The 17,660-nt window shown below is 55.5% G+C and overlaps 1 protein-coding gene across 5 annotated transcripts in view; it reads left to right on the top strand.

Moving 5' to 3' along the window:
• PRDM11 (PR/SET domain 11) overlaps positions 1–17,660 on the top strand; it is a 75,690-nt gene that overhangs the window by 25,356 nt on the left and 32,674 nt on the right. For 3 of the 5 annotated variants that reach the window (XM_081265132.1, XM_081265135.1, XM_081265136.1), the window contains exons 2-4: positions 11,037–11,161; positions 11,444–11,547; positions 12,101–12,363. In XM_081265132.1, the coding sequence (XP_081121258.1) occupies positions 11,037–11,161; positions 11,444–11,547; positions 12,101–12,363 (492 nt within the window). Of the gene's footprint in view, positions 1–10,096; positions 10,512–11,036; positions 11,162–11,443; positions 11,548–12,100; positions 12,364–17,660 lie in introns of those variants that run through there. The other 2 variants (XM_081265133.1, XM_081265134.1) reach the window with 2 other exon arrangements.

Here is a 17,660-nt window from a genome sequence, read left to right on the forward strand (position 1 = left end):
CCCCATTCCCCTGTCTTAGGTTGCAGTGCAAGCGTGAAAGTTGCCCGTCTCTGGGTACTACAAGATCAGCTTGTTGTTGCCAAGGCGTTCAGTGGTATCTATTCAGCCAGTCATTATTGGGTCTTTAATTGGTTCCGGTTCAACAAGGCATAGAGTAAAAATAAAGAAGAAAAAGGGGGCAAAAGGAGGAAGGCATGAAGCAGGGATCATTGTAGAAAAATCATCTTCGAATTGGTCGGAGACAAACTTCAGCAAGATCATCCTTGGTCTGCAGGCGTTGATAATGGATCTGTATTGGCTTAGAAGTCAGAATGTTAATTTGGTCTTTAATAAATTGTGTCATTCTCTTACCTAGGCAGGGGCCTACAGCAGCTATAAGGAGGAGACCGAAAAGCGGTCCCATTACAGTGGATATCAAAGGAGTTAACCATAGGGTGTTTTTTTTTTTTTTTTTTTTAAACCACTGTTCAAACCATCCTTGTTGTGCTTCAAACTCCTTTTGTCTTTTAGCCAATCTTTCCGTGACCTTTTCCATAGTTTCACGGATTACCCCAGTATGATCTGCATAAAAACAACACTGTTCCTTTAAGGCTACACATAGTCCTCCTTCCCTTAGGAACAATAAATCTAGTCCCCTCTTATTTTGTAACACAACTTCTGAGAGGGAGGTGAGGGACTTTTCCAAAGCAGTAATTGACTTGGCCATGGCTGTCAAATCTTATAGCTGGGTAGAGAATAACATTTAGGATCTGCAGTGGTATTAGAGGATAATTTAGACAGTATTGCTACCCCTTCATAATAGGGCGGCCTGGAGGTCAAGCATAGCCAGCAATCTTGGGTCCTGTTAGGACTAGTGGCATTGAGAGCGAAAAAGGCTCCTTGGATCAAATCAAAAAGACGATCTCCAGTTCCAGGGTGTATGGGCCCAGGGGCACAATCAAAGGTTTGATAGCCCACAGTTATTGTTTGACCGCTGGGAGAAGATATTACTGCTGGGGCTATGGGCTGTTTGGGTCCAGATGGGGCCTTTTGATCTCCGAGCACCTGATTGGGTCCTATTAAACTTCCAGTAGGCTGTTCTGTGGTCAATTTAAGCCGAAAAAGCAGGCCAGGATTGTACTGTCCGGGGGTGTAAATACGCAGCCCCCAGAGATATCCTTAAGTCCAATCTGGCTGCTGTTTTCCATTGGAAGTAAACTGAATAGTAATATCTGATTCTCCTTCTATTGTTTGCCAGAAGTGGGTAACATCAGTTTGTCAGACAACATTGGTGTGTAAGCCTCTAGGATTAACACTTAGACTAGGGGAATGAATGAATGGAGCACACACTGGGCATAAGAAAACAATTTGTAGAGTCTGATCACGTGAGCACCCCGTACAGAAGCGTAAGGATTGTGCATTTAGATGGAATTTAGCATGGAGCTAAGGAGTTGATCCGTTTGTAATTGTTCCATGATAGTAAATTGTCTGCCAATATAAGGGGTTGCCTCAATAACTGAGGCTAAATTAGCAACATAGAGACTATCAGTATACACATCAAGTGGGATGGAATTGTATAGTTTAAGGGCCATAATTAGAGCCTCAACTTCTGATATTTGGGCAGACAGTCTAGGAACAGGGTGTCGAATTACTTGAGATCCATCAAAAACAACAGCAAACCCTCCTTTTTGCTCCGTCTGTATAAACAGTTTGAGCTCCCGGGATAGATTCCCCTTTAATAATTTTAGGAGAAATAATAGGACATTTTTTAAGGTCTTCTAGAAGTTTATGTCGGGGAGAGTGATTATCAATTTGACCTTTGAAATTACAAGGGAAGAGACACCAAAGATCATGTTCTTGTTGGAAATTTAAAATCATATCCTGGGTATAAGGTTGAATGAGAATGTCAAAAGTCTTTCCAAACAGTGCATCACCCAAATATTTGGCTTTCCAGATCAAATTTGTCACTAGTTCATAAAAGGGAGTTATCACCCGAGAGTTAGAAGCAGGTAAATGGACCCAATAGATGGGACCTATTTGTCAAAACACTGTAGTAGGAGTTAATTTTGATGGCAGGATTATAAATGATAGGGGCATAGAGTAGTTTATCTGGGTAACCTGCATGTCTTGTAGGGCCTTCTCTATCAGTCTTAATGATTGTAGAGCCTCAGGTGTGGGATTCTCTTGTAGGGCCTTCTCTATCAGTCTTAATGATTGTAGAGCCTCAGGTGTGGGATTCCTGGCTGAGCTGGGGGAAGGGTCTCCTTGGAGGAGATCATACAGAGGCTTAAATTCCTGGAAAGAGAGGAGTTGGCACTGTTGTCAAAGTTATAAACATACCTCTTAAGAGAGGGGGAAAGGAAGAAACCTTTAGCAACTTGACGTTTCTCCCAAGAATGATCCTGACAAGGCGTAAATGTTGGGGGGAAACCAAGATTAGGGGTACAGTAAGGAGAGGCCTTAAAATGAGTGGCATTATAAAGACTATTAGAAGAAGGAGGCACTGGGATTAGTACTTCGGAGATAATAGCCAAGGTAGTTATGTTTAAAGCAGAGCTATTTACGGGGGTTCCTGAGCCTGATTGTTCCCCTGAGGCTACTTAGCTCAATACAGCACTGAGAATGCTCCCTGAGACCTGACTGGACCGCAATGGGTCCTTCCAGTTAATCAAATTCTTGGTCTTAAGGCTAATACAATGAGCGTTCCCGAAGCCAAAACAAGAAACTCCTGTGAGATTAACTTGAGATTGATTAAAAATGCTTTCCACCTGAGTTAGTGTGAAGGCGGCATCCACTCCATAAGTGCGCAGAGACTCCGCCAGGGTCTTCAATTTATCATCTTATGAGTTTAACATAGAAACCTGTGGAATCAAATTTTGTCTGAAAAAGATATCTTCCGTTAGCATTTACAGGTAGGCATTTTTAAAAATACAGTTTCTGAGTAGCTCCGGTAGAAATCCGAAACGCAGCAGTACAGGTTAGTGGCTGGAAGGCGGGACTAGAAGTCCTGTCTGAGTGACTGTGGAGGAACCAATCGGTAGCCCCCAAGAGTGTGGGAGGTGGGACCAGGAAGTCGCTCTTCCTCCAGGCAGCCCATGGTTACCATGGTGATGCAAGCAACACGGAGTCCGCCGCTCACCCTCGGGGCAAAAGTTCCCCAAGATTTCCTAGCCGACCGCACCTTGCCTGATTTTGTTTGCATTTTTCCCCGCCTGGCCAAGCTCTTACTGTGGCAGCAGCCTGCTCTGTTTCTGGACCATCCCCGCACACTCCGGCTTCCGGGCCGGGGCGGGCTCCTGTTCCCTTTTCCCGGCTGCAGTGGGCGTCCCTGGGCATAGATCCCAGGGTCATAATTAATCTGCTGCTGCGGCACCCATGGCACAGCAACAGAAGGAACACAGAAAACGAAAGACACAGACGACAAAAAAAGAACACAGAAAACAAAAGTGAAAGCACACATAGCAGCTGCAATAAAATATGAGGCCTACGGGGTCCCGCTCTCGGGGACGAAGAGTCCGCTCCGCTCAGGGACGAGGGGTCCGCTCAGGGACGAGGGGTCCGCTCAGGGACGAGGGGTCCGCTCAGGGACGAGGGGTCCACTCAGGGACGAGGGGTCCGCTCACGGACGAGGGGTCCGCTCAGGGACGAGGGGTCCGCTCAGGGACGAGGGGTCCGCTCACGGACGAGGGGTCCGCTCAGGGACGAGGGGTCCACTCAGGGACGAGGGGTCCACTCACGGACGAGGGGTCCACTCACGGACGAGGGGTCCACTCAGGGACGAGGGGTGCACCACTCCTGACGACTGAAAGTTCTGATTTTCCCGGGTTTCGGCACCATTTGTCGCGACCCCCTTGCCCGCAAGGAAGACGCAACACCGGGAATCTTCTTCCAGTTGTTTATTCAGGTTCTCGAGATCTCTTCCACTCTACTCTCTTCTTCATCTTCCTCTTCTTCATCTTCTTCTCTTCATCTTCCTCTTCTCTCCGAATGCTCCTACCAGCCTTAATAAAGCATCTCAAGCCCCAATGCGAAGCTGCCACGTGGAGCTTTCTCATAGGGTGTTAGAAAACCACGCACCAACTCTCCCAATTAAGGAGTTGTTTGTCACAAACCACAGTCGAGCCAGCGCCATCTTGTAATGGCGACCGCAGTCCGCAGAAACGGCTCACTACACCCGCCCACCAGTGAGGCACTACTTGTTACACTTGGCCAACCTTTAGTGACACATTGTTACAACCAAAGTCTGTCTGAGGTCTCCTCATTAGTATGGAAGGTCTAAGGCTTTGGCACATGCGTGGTGACACGTGTTTATCACCCAGCATCTCACAGAGCACTTTCACTCTCCTCCAAACCCTCTGTCCTGCCTCTTTGTCCCTCTTGCCCGGCTGGTCTTTCTGTTGTCTCCCTGGTTTCCTTTCCCGCGGGTGTCACACAGTTGCAATGGGACAGTATGTAGCCTTCTCAGATCAGTTTCTTTCACTTAGCCGTGACTTCCATTTTCATTCAATAATACGCCCGGCATTTAATAATCTGCAGCTTTGTGGATGGCTGCCTGATATTTCATCGTATCAACATGTTGACCTCTCTCCCACTTGGGAGGTTTGAATTGTTTCCACTTTTTGCTGCCGATCACCTGGGGAGGACGGCTGTGCAGGTCGCCTCCTGGCATCCGCGGGGTGAATCCCCGGATGTGCGATTGCTCCTGCAAAGGGCTGGGCCTTGGGTAGTAGTTGCCCTTGGCCCTCCGGCGAGGGTGCGGGGGGATTCCGGACGCAAGGGAGGGTCTGATGGAGGGGGCTTCTCCACGCTCTTGCCAACTCTGGACCATTGAGGTTTAAGATTTTGCCAATTCAGTAGAGAAGGCAGGATGCTTATTTAATTTCATTTATCTGAGTCTTAGTAGGGTTTCCTGGTTTTCTATAAAACATACTGACGCTTGACGCTCTTTGCGATGCTGGTTTGTATTTTTCGTTGTTTGTTTCTTTGGGGTGGGGTTGTATACAATCTTAAAAACTCTTTTGGGGTTTTGTTTGTTTGTTTGGTACCAGGGATTGAACCGAGGAACATTTAAACACCGAGCCACATCCCAGCCCCTTTTATTTTGGGACGGGGTCTCACTAAGTGACTTAGGGCCTCCCTCAGCAAAGGAGGCTTTGGACTTGCGCTCCTCCTGCCTTGGCCTCTGAGCTGCTGGGATTAATGGTGAGCACCGCTATGCCCTGCTGATAAAAAGTGTTATCTATTGGGGTCATAAGTGCTTGGTAAGACCCCCCCACACACACACCTCTTTCTTTTCTTTTTTAATATGATGCTGAGGATGGAACACCGAGTCTCTTCGAGGCTTGGCAAGTTCTTTACCCCTGGCTGGGTCCTATCTTTTCAAATCAACGAATTTTCACTGACCACACCTAATATCTATTATACTTTAAAATACGAATAAAGTGAATGATAATGATAACGAGTATCTCTAGAGTGCTTCTTATAGGCCAGGCATGATGCTGTGTACACAACCCTACACGTGGGAAAAGAGTGTCAGCTAAATAAAAATAAGAGACATGGGGTTCCACGAATTCAGTAGCGTCTTTGGATAAATTTATCTTTTGCAAATCACAGAGGCGTCTACATGCATTGCAAATCTGCCTCACAGATGAGGCACGTACTTCATTCTCTCCAAGGCAGTGTTGGCCGAGTCTATGAACCCAACTGCCCCCTTTCACAGTTCCAAGCTCTGCCCGTCCCCTGAGCCGTGGTTACCGTTAAGGACTGTTAGTTGAGTCTTTATTTTTTCAGGAAGGGGAAACTAAGGCTTAATGCCAGGCAGGAACTTTTGAAGGTGGTTTATTTATGTCACAAGCAGGACTGAGACCCAGGGTCAAGTACCCAGCCCGGTTCTGTGTGGGACGTGGGCCAACCCCCATCTTTAAGTCGCTTTGGCATTAGAATGGATGATAATGGATGCTGTGTGGGTACCGGGGCGGAGGCTCCAGGTTCTCATGGTGCTAAGCTCCAGGGAAACCAGTGGACAGAGACCTGAGGGCCCCGGGGGGCATGGCTGCTGGGCACCCCAGGGTCCTGGCGCCCTGCCGAGGGTGAACAGCGGCCGGCCCCTCTGCCCCTCCTCCTGGGCTTGCGTCTCCTGGCTGGGTTTGCAGCAGGCTTAATCTCTGCCTGTGCAGACTCCGCGGAGCCAGCTGGGAGGGAGCACTGCCAGCAGCCCGGCTCCTGCAGGAGGCCGACCGCCCCTCCCCGGGCTCTTGCTGGGCAAGAGGGGCCAGAGCTGTCTGCAGAAAAGGCTGCGGTGCTTCCCCTGGCCAGGTCGCATGGGTGACTGTCACCCCAGTGGAAGTGCATTTGACACCCCATCTCAACCTCCCCTTCCCTGGCTCTGCAGCCTTCAATGCAGACACAGAAGGTCTATCTCTGTTTCCAGGTAGAGGTATCTGAGCTGGTGGTGTACTTCAGGGTCCAGCACACCTGTCACAAAAGTGAGGATTGGTCCTTGTACTCCAGGTGGCTGGATTCTTCCAAGAATGGAGAGAACTTAATGGTGCATACAGTCAATAAATCAGTGTTGAATAATGAGAGTGCTTTAACTCATCATATTTCTCTTTTTGCCTTGGCTGTCAGGAGGCCCAGAACTGACTGGAAAGTTCAGTCTTGTAATGGATTCTTTGTATAATTGGTTCCATTCTTTCTCTGTGAGGACTCTGACACCCTATGGTTGTTTCTGTTTTTTTTTTTTTTTTGTTTTTTTTTTTAAATTTGTTGGTGCTTATAATCATACATAATAGTGGGATTCATTTTGCGTTGTAACGTTTTTTTTTTTTTTTTTTTTTGGTACTGGGGATTGAACTCGGGGACACTTGACCCCTGAGCCACATCCCTAGCCCTATTTTGTCTTTTATTTAGAGACAGGGTCTCACTGAGTTGCTTAGTGCCTTGCCATTGCTGAGGCTGGCTTTGAACCCGTGATCCTCCTGCCTCAGCCTCCCAAGCTGCTGGGAGTAACATAATTTGATCAATCTCATTCCCTCTGGTCTTCCCCTTCCCTCCCCTCCTGCTCTCCAGCTGTTTCTTAACCATCATAGTTAGTACAGCCCAAGCATCCCTAATCCCAAAATCCCAAATGCTTCAAATTCTGAACCTTTTTGAGCACTGACACCGAGGTCAGAACTTTCAAATTTTGGAGCATTTTGGATTTTACATTTGGGATGCTCGACCGGTAAAGGCTACGCAACTATTCCAAAATCTGGAGAAGTCCCCAATCTGAAGCCTTCTGTTCTGAAGCACTCTGGATAGGGGACACTCCACCTGCCCGTGCTTGTGTTACAAAAGGCTGCACATCCATCGGTCACAGAAGCAGGGCTTGGTCCTCACCTCATTACAGGAAAGAGGGCGGGTGAGGGCCGGGTTGTGGAAGAGGAGGAAGACCCGGGGGTCTCTGCTTGGAGACAGACCAATGCTTTCATCAAGGGGACTGTGTCCTGGGGACCGTTGCAGACTCACATTTGTATGCCTGTTTCCCTCAGTCCCCTGCCCCACTTTCTCTCCCTATTTTCTTTCCTCCGTCTTTTCTCTCCTCTCTTCCTCTCCATCCTTTATTCTCTTACTACTGCCCATTTCCTCCTTCGCCACTCCAGTCCTTCTGCCCTCTCTCCTCTCCTGTCCCTTCCCCTACACCCTTTCCTCTGGGCAGCCACTGTGACATTAATATTCCCCATAAACCCTGCCCTGGCTTCCGTCTCCTTTGTCCTTCCTGGGGAAACCTGGCAGGTATGAGTCCTTCCATTCACCACTGAGGACTCCACCCAGGGTGTGTCCCACCCCCACCCAGCACACCAGGTTATCAGAATCAAGCCCCGGCCTCCCCAGCCCACTGTGCCTCCAGCACACCTCGCCCCAGGGCCCGCCTCGCCAGGTGGAGATCACCAGGAGGGAGTGCAGGGGGAGGAGGATTCAAAGCCCTGACCCAGCTGCTTTTGGTGGCACGAGTTTGTCCATCTGTAATCCCAGTGACTTGGGAGGCTGAGGCAGGAGGATCAAAAGTTCAAGGCTAGACTGGGACAATGAGCTAGAACCTCTCCTGGAAAGGGAAAAGACAAAACCAACTGGGATGGTGAGGTGGTTAAGACCTGGTTCAATCCCCAGCACCAAAACCATAACCACCCACCTTCTCTCCTTCCAAGGTCTCTATGGAGTTGAGATTCTCTACTGTACCCATGGGACACATTAGATAGGGACAGTCTTCTGACTTAGATTATCAGGTCGTTTATTCATTTGGCAAATATTGATTGAGAAAAGGGCTCTGTGCTGGTTAAGGCACTTGGCTGCACATTTATTTAGGGAGGCCTTCATTGTCACGGGTGGGTCCTGCAAGTGTGTGGTCCCGAGAGTGAGTGCTCCTTGCTGTCGGGGCCCTAGCACCTTCTCCCCTTTCCCAGCCTCCCAGGCTCCAGGCCCTGTAGCAGGTGCTGAGAAGCCAGTGGTCAGCGAAGAGCCTCTGTCCTCGGGGAGCTCCGCCTATTATAGGAAACATGATGTGCTAGTGGAGGACCTTTGTAAATGTGACAAGTGCCATCAAGTGTGACTTGGGGCCAGTAGAGGGTATCATGAGGGGAGGGCTGAAGGACAGGTGGGGACCCAGCCAGGTCACAGGCCTTGTGGCGGGATGGAGCATGGCGTGCAGGTAGTCCTGGTGGAGGCACCGGGGTCAGGGCAGGGGACCCCCATGCAAATTAGTCCTGAGACGCGGTTCTAATAAAGTGCCCGAGTTTGCAGGCGGTGGACCGACAGTCCAGTGGAGAGGATTCCAAGCCAACCCTTCGTGAAGCTGCTCCTCTCCATCCTCCTTATTGCCTTTCTGTGCGGGACGTAAGGACTGTGCCCGCCCCCCAAACTCTGTCCCTGTCATACAGAGCTTCTGTGATGGAATCTATTATTAGCCACATTTTCCAGATGGGAGCACAGAGAGTTTAGACATCTTGCTGTGTCCGTCAGCTCAGGCTGCCACAGCAGAATATCACAGATGAGGGGCTTAAATGACACACTGATTTCTCACAGTTCTGGAGCTGGGAAGTCCAAAGTCAAGGCTAGGCCACCCAGCTCCAGGTGATGCTCTCCACCCAGCAGAGGGCCGGCTTAGGCTATGTGTCACACCATGGAGACAGCTCTGGACCCCTTCCTCTATGACACCTGACCCTCAAGACCTCACTTCATCTTGTCACCTCCCCACAGTGCTATTCCAAATACAGTCACAGTGGGGCTTAGGGTTTCAACAGAGGAATGGGTGGTGGAGTGGGGTGGGGTTCAAACATTCCATCTCTGACACCTGCCCAGGGCGCACAGTCGCTCTGTAGGTGGATGGGGAACTCGGGCTGCTCCTCTCCAGAGCAGAGCCTGGGTTGCTAATTACCAGGATCCACTGCCTTTGACGACCTGTGTGTGACCATTGCTCCTCCAAGGGAGACCTGCTCCTGGGCTTTGCAAATCCACAGCACCTTGCCCCCACGGTGGGGCTGGCCCATGAGCTGAGGCTCAAACCCACCACCGGCTGATCCCAGTGATCATTCCACAAGAGGACCAGGCTGAGGACACGGCCGGGACACACCCAGGGCCTGAACATGACCACGGAAGGAGAGGGGTTCCCCTTCTCTTGTTCTGAGCGGCGCCCCAGCCTCCGGGGCAGACTTCATCAGGACTGGTCTGCGTGACCTTGGGCAAGTCTCTTGCCATCTTGCAGCCCCGGCTCCTGCCCCACTGACCTGCGACCCTGCCCTCTCACCGGAGATCCGAGGGCTGTGTGTGGGGTGGTCCAGGTGCCCCCGGGGCGGCGCAGGCCGGGTGGGCTCTGAGGCTGCGGGGTGCCTTTCAGGGCCCTACGCCCTCGCCCAGCCTCTGGGGCGCTGCCACCCACTAGACGCCCGCCCGAGCCCCAGCGCCCCGGCTCGAGTGGGGCCGAGGCCGGGAGGCGCAGGATCCCTCCCCGCCGCCCCCCTCCCCGCCGGCCGCCAGCCAACTGCGTGCCCCCGGGGCCGGCAAGAAGCCACATGCCCCCGCAAGGAATGCCGGGCGCAGGGCGGCGGGGCGGCGCTGGGCAGGGCCGGGCCGGGCCGGGAGCGCCCCGCGGGGAAGGTGGGTGAGCCGCCCGCTGCCCGCCGCCCGGCCCGCGCCCACTCGGGCCCCGCCGCTCACGCGGGCGCCGGGGGCGGGTGCCCGGGCCGGGGGCGGGGCGGCCCCAGCCAGGTCCCCGCCGCTCGCCCCCGGCCCCGCCAGCTGGAGGAGGGGGCCGGCCGCGTTCCCCACACCCTCCCGCCCGCCGCTCTGGGGCCCCGGTGGGGAGCGGGCTGGTGAGCGAGGAGCAGGGGAGTGGCCAGCGGGGCCCCGGGTGGTGAGTCACACGCCGCTCGCCCAGCCCGGGCCCCGCGCCGCCCCAGCCCCAGCCGCGCTGTCCTGGCCCGAAGAGTGTCCCCGGGCCTGGCATGAGAACCCCGGGGTGCCGAGGGACGGCCGAAGCCCGGCGCTGGTGCAGGGCGGTAAGCGGTGGAGGACGCCCCTGGGGGTGGGGCTTGAGTGGCCGCCGCCCGCGGTACCTGCCGGAGCTGGCACCGGGCCTGGCCGCTCGGGCAGCCCCTCACGCGCCAGGCACTGAGGGCCCGTTTCGTCCCGCCCACCCTCTTGGCCACAGTTGGACTTGAGTTGTTCCCTCCTTGAGCCCCTGCGCAGTTGTCCCCAAGCCCATGTGGGTTCCTCATGTCCTTTCCCCTTTGGTCTTGGGGCCCCGGCTGTGCTTCCCAGGCCTGCCCTGGCCTGAGCTGCCCCTGGTGCCTGACCCCATGGGGCTGGTGGCTCCAGTCATCCCCAGGAGCAGGCCGGGATAGAAATGGCATTTCCTCTTGGCCGGGCTGCAGCTGTTTTTGTTGTCTGTGTTCTGAGCTTCCTCTGGGATGGCAGGCGGGTAACCAGACTCTGCGGGACCCCTGCGTGCCCTCTGCGACACTCACCCCTCTTCCCCCTTTCTTTGATCCTCTTCCTGGCCTGCTCCTGCTCCTGCGTCCCAGGACAGAATGACTGAGAACATGAAGGAGTGCTTGGCCCAGACCAAGGCGGCTGTGGGGGACATGGTGACAGTGGTGAAGACAGAGGTCTGCTCGCCCCTCCGCGACCAGGAGTATGGCCAGCCCTGGTGAGGCCTGTGTGGGGACCCAGAGCGGGCAGGAGGGTGGCTGGACTGGGTGGGCTGGGGACCCTGCCCACCTTCCTTAACCTTGCTGGGGCAGCTTCTGAGGTCAGGGGTGAGCGCAGGCTCTAGAAGAGCTTGAGCAGTGGCCCAGGAACAGCAGGCCACCTGGGGCTTCTATGCCCACCCGTGTCCCCTGGGCCTCTTGGCCGGGTCCCCAGCCTCTCCCTGTCAGACTCTCACTCTGACGGCTGCTTTGCTTTCTTTGCTGACCCTTGTCCTGTGCAGCTCTAGGAGACCGGAGCCTTTGGCCATGGAAGTCGAGCCCAAGAAACTCAAGGGGAAGCGAGACCTCATGGTGCCCAAGAGCTTCCAGCAAGTTGACTTCTGGTGTAAGTGGGGCTCGGGGCTCTGGCCTGCACCTCCCTCCCCCCACCCCCTCTCCTGGGCTGGGGACGTGCAGCAGGAGTACTAGTGAGGTCCACCTGTGCCCGGTGGACCAGGCACCGGTCCATGCTCCGGTGGTCCTCATCGATAGCTGCAGAGGGGGCTGTGGTTGGCCCCACCTTCCAGGTGAGGACCCTGAGGCTTGCTGAGAGCTCAGTGCCCAGTGCCAGGTCCCACGGCTCACAGATGGACAGTCGCAGTTCAGAGCCATAAGGCTCTGAAGCCATGCTCTCTCCTCCTTTTTCAAACTTGAGACAAAAGGAACTGGTCGCTCCCTTGAGTTGGCGGCTTCCTCTTGGAGGCCTGGGGAGGGTAACCAGGTATGGCACTGGGTGACTGTCCTGATGACCCCGGGGCCTGCGGCTGGGAGTCAATGCACTGTGCTCTCTGCTGCCTGCACTGTCCTTGGGTGGCCTCCTCTCAGCCCTCGGCCTCCTCCCTAGGGGTCCTCTCTCCCCGCCACCACTGAGACCCTTCCTCTTCTTTCCATCCCTGCAGTCTGCGAGTCCTGCCAGGAGTACTTTGTGGACGAGTGCCCCAACCATGGTCCCCCCGTATTTGTGTCGGACACACCGGTGCCCGTGGGCATCCCAGACCGGGCTGCCCTCACCATCCCACAGGGCATGGAGGTGGTCAAGGAAGCCAGCGGAGAGAGTGATGTGCGGTGCATAAGTGAGGTCATACCCAAGGGCCACATCTTTGGCCCCTATGAGGGGCAGATCTCCACTCAGGACAAATCGGCGGGCTTCTTCTCCTGGCTGGTGAGTGTCCCCTGGGCTGTTCAGCGGGAGAGGTTGTCGAGGGACATGGAAGGAAACCAGCAGGGGGCGCCATATGCTGGCCCAAGGGTTTTTCTGCATGTGCCATTGGACATGCGGATGATGGATGCTGTCCCCATCCCCAACCCAGGGGCTGTGTTCCTCGCTTTCCAAGGGCCATCCTGAGACAGCCCACCTGGCGGTCACAAGCAGAGCAGGAAGCCGTCGGCCAGAGCTGAGGGCAGTGTTCGTACAAGTCCTCGCATGCGTGCCTGTCAGGCCATTCGGTGGCATTTACAAAAGGCCCAGCCACCTCTCTTCCACACGGACCTGGGGACTGAGGGGATGCAGAGCACGATGTTCATCTTAGAAGGCAGTCACGGGAGGGCAGGGCCAGGGCTGGAGGCGTGCGTGGAGTCAGTGCCCTGTGTATGTGTGACCACTGTGACCTACAGGGGAACGCCGGGCGCTCTGGGAACACAGCACAGAGGGCCATGCATGCTCATAGTCCCCAAGACCTTGGGGCCTGGAGCCCCAGTTCGTCATGTCAGCCAGCTTCGCTGTTTACCCTCCAGTGTGACCTTGGACGAGTCATGGACTTCTCTGAGCCCGTTTCAGTCTGAGGTTGATAACAGCCTGGCTGAAGAAGAACGGGTCATGGTGCAGCGCCTCAGGTCACGCTGGCCCAATACTGGCTGCTGTTATTGTTGTTCTTGACCTAGATGCGGTAGGAACTGGAAGAACGCGTGGCGGTCAGTCTTGGAGCGGGTGGGAAAGAGCTCCGCGTGAGCAGCCTGAGCAGCGGCAGCGATGGCTGAGGCTCAGAGTGGCAGAAAGTCAGCAGGCAGGGCGGCCGGGCCAGTGTGCCTGAGCCAGGGAGCGACCTGCATCCCCGGCCAGGGCTCCACTGTGTGGCCAGGCAGAGAGGTGCCCTGGGCTGCAAACTCCAGGCTCCCGCTAGGAGACTGGGGCAGGTTTTCTGTAAAAACTAGGTGGCACCTTGAGCTTGGGTGCTAGAGGTGGGCTTATTTGAAAGAGATTTGGGAGGGAGAGTCCCTGGGATTTGTTGGTGGGGGGATGTGAAAGGAGGAAGAGGAGTTTCCAAGACTGAGTCAAACCTGAGCCACTGAACAGCTACGGGAGAGGAGCTACGGGAGAGCAGCTACGGGAGAGCAGCTACGGGAGAAGGGCCGGCGGGGAGACAGCAAGCCGGCTCACCATTTGAACGCTTCTCTTCTGAGCGACTTCTCCATGCCCGGCCTAGCTGGCCCTGTGAACACAGTGGTGGGCCAGGTCAGGCATAGCCTTGTTCTCATGGAGCTCACTGTGCAGGAGATGGAATTAATTGAAGAACAAGATAAATATGCATAAAATTCCAAATCTGATAGCTAATGGCGAGATAGTGAGGCCCAGAGAAAGTGAACAGCCTGGGGAATTAGCACGGCTGGAGATCAGAGAAGGCTTCCTGACACTGAGCTGTGACTGAAGGAAGAGAAAGTCTTCCAGGTGAGGGCTGGAGAGGGACATCAGATGGCTGGAGTGGCATGTGCAAAGGCCCGGGGGCAGGAGGAGAAGGCAGTATATTCAAGCAACTGGTTAGTGGTTCCTGGAGAGCGACAAACACAGAGACCTAGAGGAGGGAGGGATATTGACCAAGTGGGGCCCAGTGGACCAAATGAGTCTGCTTGCTCTTTAAAGACAGTGAGAAGCTTTCATTTTGTTTGAAGTTGGGGGTAAGAAGAGTGACCTGAGCACATTTATGTTTGAAAAGGCAACTGTGGCTGCAGCCTGGAGAACTGATTGGGTGCAGAGGGTGGAGCAGTGGTCAAGAATGAGGTCTCCCAGGGAGGCTGAGGCAGGAAGATTGAAAGTTCAAGGCCAGCCTCAGCAACTTAGCAAGTCCCTAACCAACTTAGCGAGACCCTGTTTCAAAGTAAATATCAAAAGGACTGGGACGTGGCTCGGGGCACCCTGGACCGGCTCTGCTCTGTGGGCGGAGATGTGAAGACAAGGGAAAGGACTGGGAACTCTGTCCCCAGCCGAGCTCTATGGGGAGCGGGAGAGTCAAGAGGGTCCCCTCCAACAGGTGACTGCAGGTGCAAAATGAGGGTGCTGGAGGAGGAGGGGCTGGGGAAGATGGTGGTTCGGTTTTGGACTTGGGTTTGGAGTCTTGCCAAGATGTCCACCTGCTGATGTCCAGTAGGCATATGGAGAGGAGGTTGGGGTGTCACCCGTGAGTCCCCTGTGCACAGGTGGTCTGTGGGGTGCGGGGCACGAGGGCAGCCCCGAGGGCCTGACAGAGGTGGAGGGGCCTGGGACCCCACTCTGGGGAACTGCACCCCGACGTTCCGGGGAGCTGGAGTCTGAGAAGACGGACTAAGAGTGGCCTGAGAGGGAGGAGGGGACCAGGAGGGCAGGTGTCCCGGAAGTCCAGGGGGAAGCCAGGGGTCATGAGGACCACAGAGGCCAACGGCGTCGAATTCTGCTGGAAGCCACAGTGAGAAGGGCTGAGAAGCGTCCTCTGGGTCTGCGCAGCGCGGTCAGCGGTGCATTTAGCGAGAGCTGCGGGGATGTCCACCCGGGCACCCTCCTAGAAGGTGGGCCTCTGTGGCAAACAGTTGGCAGCAGGGACAGTCCCCTCCCCTCCAGTGGAGTTATCTGCAGGACCAGCAGGGGAGCCGTGGGTGGACCCTGGTTAGCGGGGAGGTGACCAGGATCATCTCTTCTCAGAAGCCTGGGGGAGAGGAGATCAGAACTGGGGGACAGAGATAGGAGAGCCAGGCTGGGGCCAGGGGCTGTGAGCTGGGAGAGGTGGCACCGCTGTCCCTCAGAAGCCAGCAGGAGCTCTGCATGAAAAGGGCGACGCAGGGGGAAGCCGCTCCCTGGGCTTTTACAGTGGACATGCTGGACAGGGGAGGGGTGGGTCAGATCTCCCTGCCACTGGAGGGACAGCACAGAGAACGGGAGCAGGAGGAGGGAGGGAGGTGGAGGAGGCCAGATAATGACCCCGCAAAGAGTCCACGCCTCACCCCGGAACCTGTGAAGACGTCAACTTATATGGCAAAAGGGAGTTGGCAGGTGTGACTGAGTGACATCTTGAGATGGGATGTCTCCTGGCCTGTCTGGGGGGTGGCAGTAGTATCACAAGGAGATCGGAGGCAGAGAGAGATTAGAAACTGGTCCTGCTGGCCTCGAAGGTGGAGGAGGGAGCCAGGGGCAGGGGAGGCAGGGCCTGTAGAGGCTGGAGAAGGAACGGAGCCAGGCAGCTGCCCTCCTGGAGCCTCTCGTAAGGGTCCAGCCGCCCACACCTTCTTTGAGACCCCCGGCCTCCAGAGCTGTGGGAGAATAATGTGTTGCTTTCAGGCACTGTGTGTGGCATTTTGTGACAGTAACAGCAGAGATTGGGTACAGCAAACTCATGGGAGGTGGTGGTGGGGGGACAGGCAGGAGTATAAGGAGGCTTTGACCTTTGTGACCTGAGAGGCAAGGGATGCTGAAGGCCTGCAGAGAACAGGTGCTCAAAATGACCCGAGAAGGCAGAGGCTGGGACCGTGTGAGTATGTGTCACGTCTGTTGCTGGAGCCGGCGTCCAGGCCCCGCTGGGGACTGGGGGCCTCAGGAGCAGCTCTGCCTGCTCGGGTGATGGGCCGCGGAGGAAGGAGCAGGGGCTGAGCCGTGGCCTGATTGGGGCTGGGATCTGGGAACTGCACATCCCACAGAAACTGCACTCATGGGTCGCACCCTGTCCCCAGCCCTCCTTGCGTTATCTTGTCTTGACCTTCTGCTTGGCTTCACAAGCCCTGGCGCCATGCATAGACCCATTCCTGTGCCCAGCCCCTCAGCCATCTGGACACCTCCCTCCGGTGGGAGCGGGGACCGTTACCATAGGGAGCCTTGGTGCTAATGTGTACTGAGCACTTGCTACGCCTCTGGGTCTGCCACCGTCACACGTGATCCTATGGGCTCCTGCAGCACCGATTACTCTATCCAATGCACGGGAGAGGGAACTGAGGCCTGGCGGCCGTGGGACATGGTGACCAGCTGGGGAGTAGCCACGCTGGGCCCCGGGCCTCCCTGGGCTGTCTCTCGTCTTCCTCAGCCGCCTCTTCCCACCTGCTGCTCTTGTGGACTCTGCTTCTTCTTCCTGCACAGCACCAGGGCCTTCCTGGCTCCCTCCACCTGTACAAGCTGGTCCCACTGTGTGCAGAGTGCCCAGGAGGGGCCTGGGCTCCCCTAGAGCCGCAGCCATTTTCACTCCGCCTGTCTCCTTGGTGGCCTGACCTGGGCCAGGAGTTCTGGGATCACTTTTGACCATTTAGGAAAGGAATCCTCCTTCCTGAGCTTCCTCGTCCCCCTGGAATTTAGAAACACCATAAGTCGTCGCCAAGGTTGCCCGGGCCACCTCCCCCGCCAACACCGCAGGCCCAGGACAGGCTACAGGGTGAGGCACTGGGGCTGCCACACAGCCAGGTGGTCTGCTAACGAGGCTGGGGACAGAGGAGGCAGCCGGCACGGGGCACATGTCTGTCATCCCAGAGGCTCGGGAGGCTGAGGCAGGAAGATCAGAGGTTCAAAGCCAGCCTCAGCAATGACGAGGTGCTGAGCAACTCAGTGAGACCCCGTCTCTAAATAAAGTACAAAATAGGGCTGGGGATGGGGCTCGGTGGTTGGGTGCCCCTGGATTCACTCCCACACCAAAAAAAAAAAAAAAAAAAAAAAAAAAAGAAAGAAAGAAAGAAAGAAAGAAAGAAAGAAAGAAAGCAAGCAGCTCAGGGTTCCTGTTGAACAGGTTCCCACCTGTTCCCGAAGGGATCTGCGCAGCTGGGCAGGATGCGTACAGGACACGAGGACGGCAGATTTTAAGAGGGAGGAAGAGAGAAGGAAGGAAAAGGGGGAGACCCTGCACGGAGCCAGCACTGAGGCTGAAAATGCCCACCTGATGGTCCTGCGTGTGTTCTGCTGGTGTCTGGGGTCCACATCGGGTGGCCACGGGCAAAGGGCAAAGGGGAGCCCCCAGCGCGTCCTGTCCCTGATGTGAGAGGTGCTTGGAGCCGGTCCGCCCTTCAGGCACTGGTGCTGGATGGACCAGCCGGCCGCCCTCCTAAGCAGGACAGGAGGGAGGGGGTCGCCCCATGGGTCCCTCCTGCCGAGCTCCTGCCCTCGGGGGGGGGGCTGCAGGTGTGAAGTGGGCGCTTCCGTCTCAGCTGCCTTCGTAAAATGGGGAAATCTGTTAAGACTTGAACTTGACGTGGAAAGCTCATGACGCACCTCCCAGCAGAGAGGGGCCGAGTGCTGGGCTG

The sequence above is a fragment of the Spermophilus citellus genome (assembly GCF_964194105.1).
Source record: "Spermophilus citellus genome assembly, chromosome: 2".
In the NCBI taxonomy this organism is placed as follows: domain Eukaryota; kingdom Metazoa; phylum Chordata; class Mammalia; order Rodentia; family Sciuridae; genus Spermophilus; species Spermophilus citellus.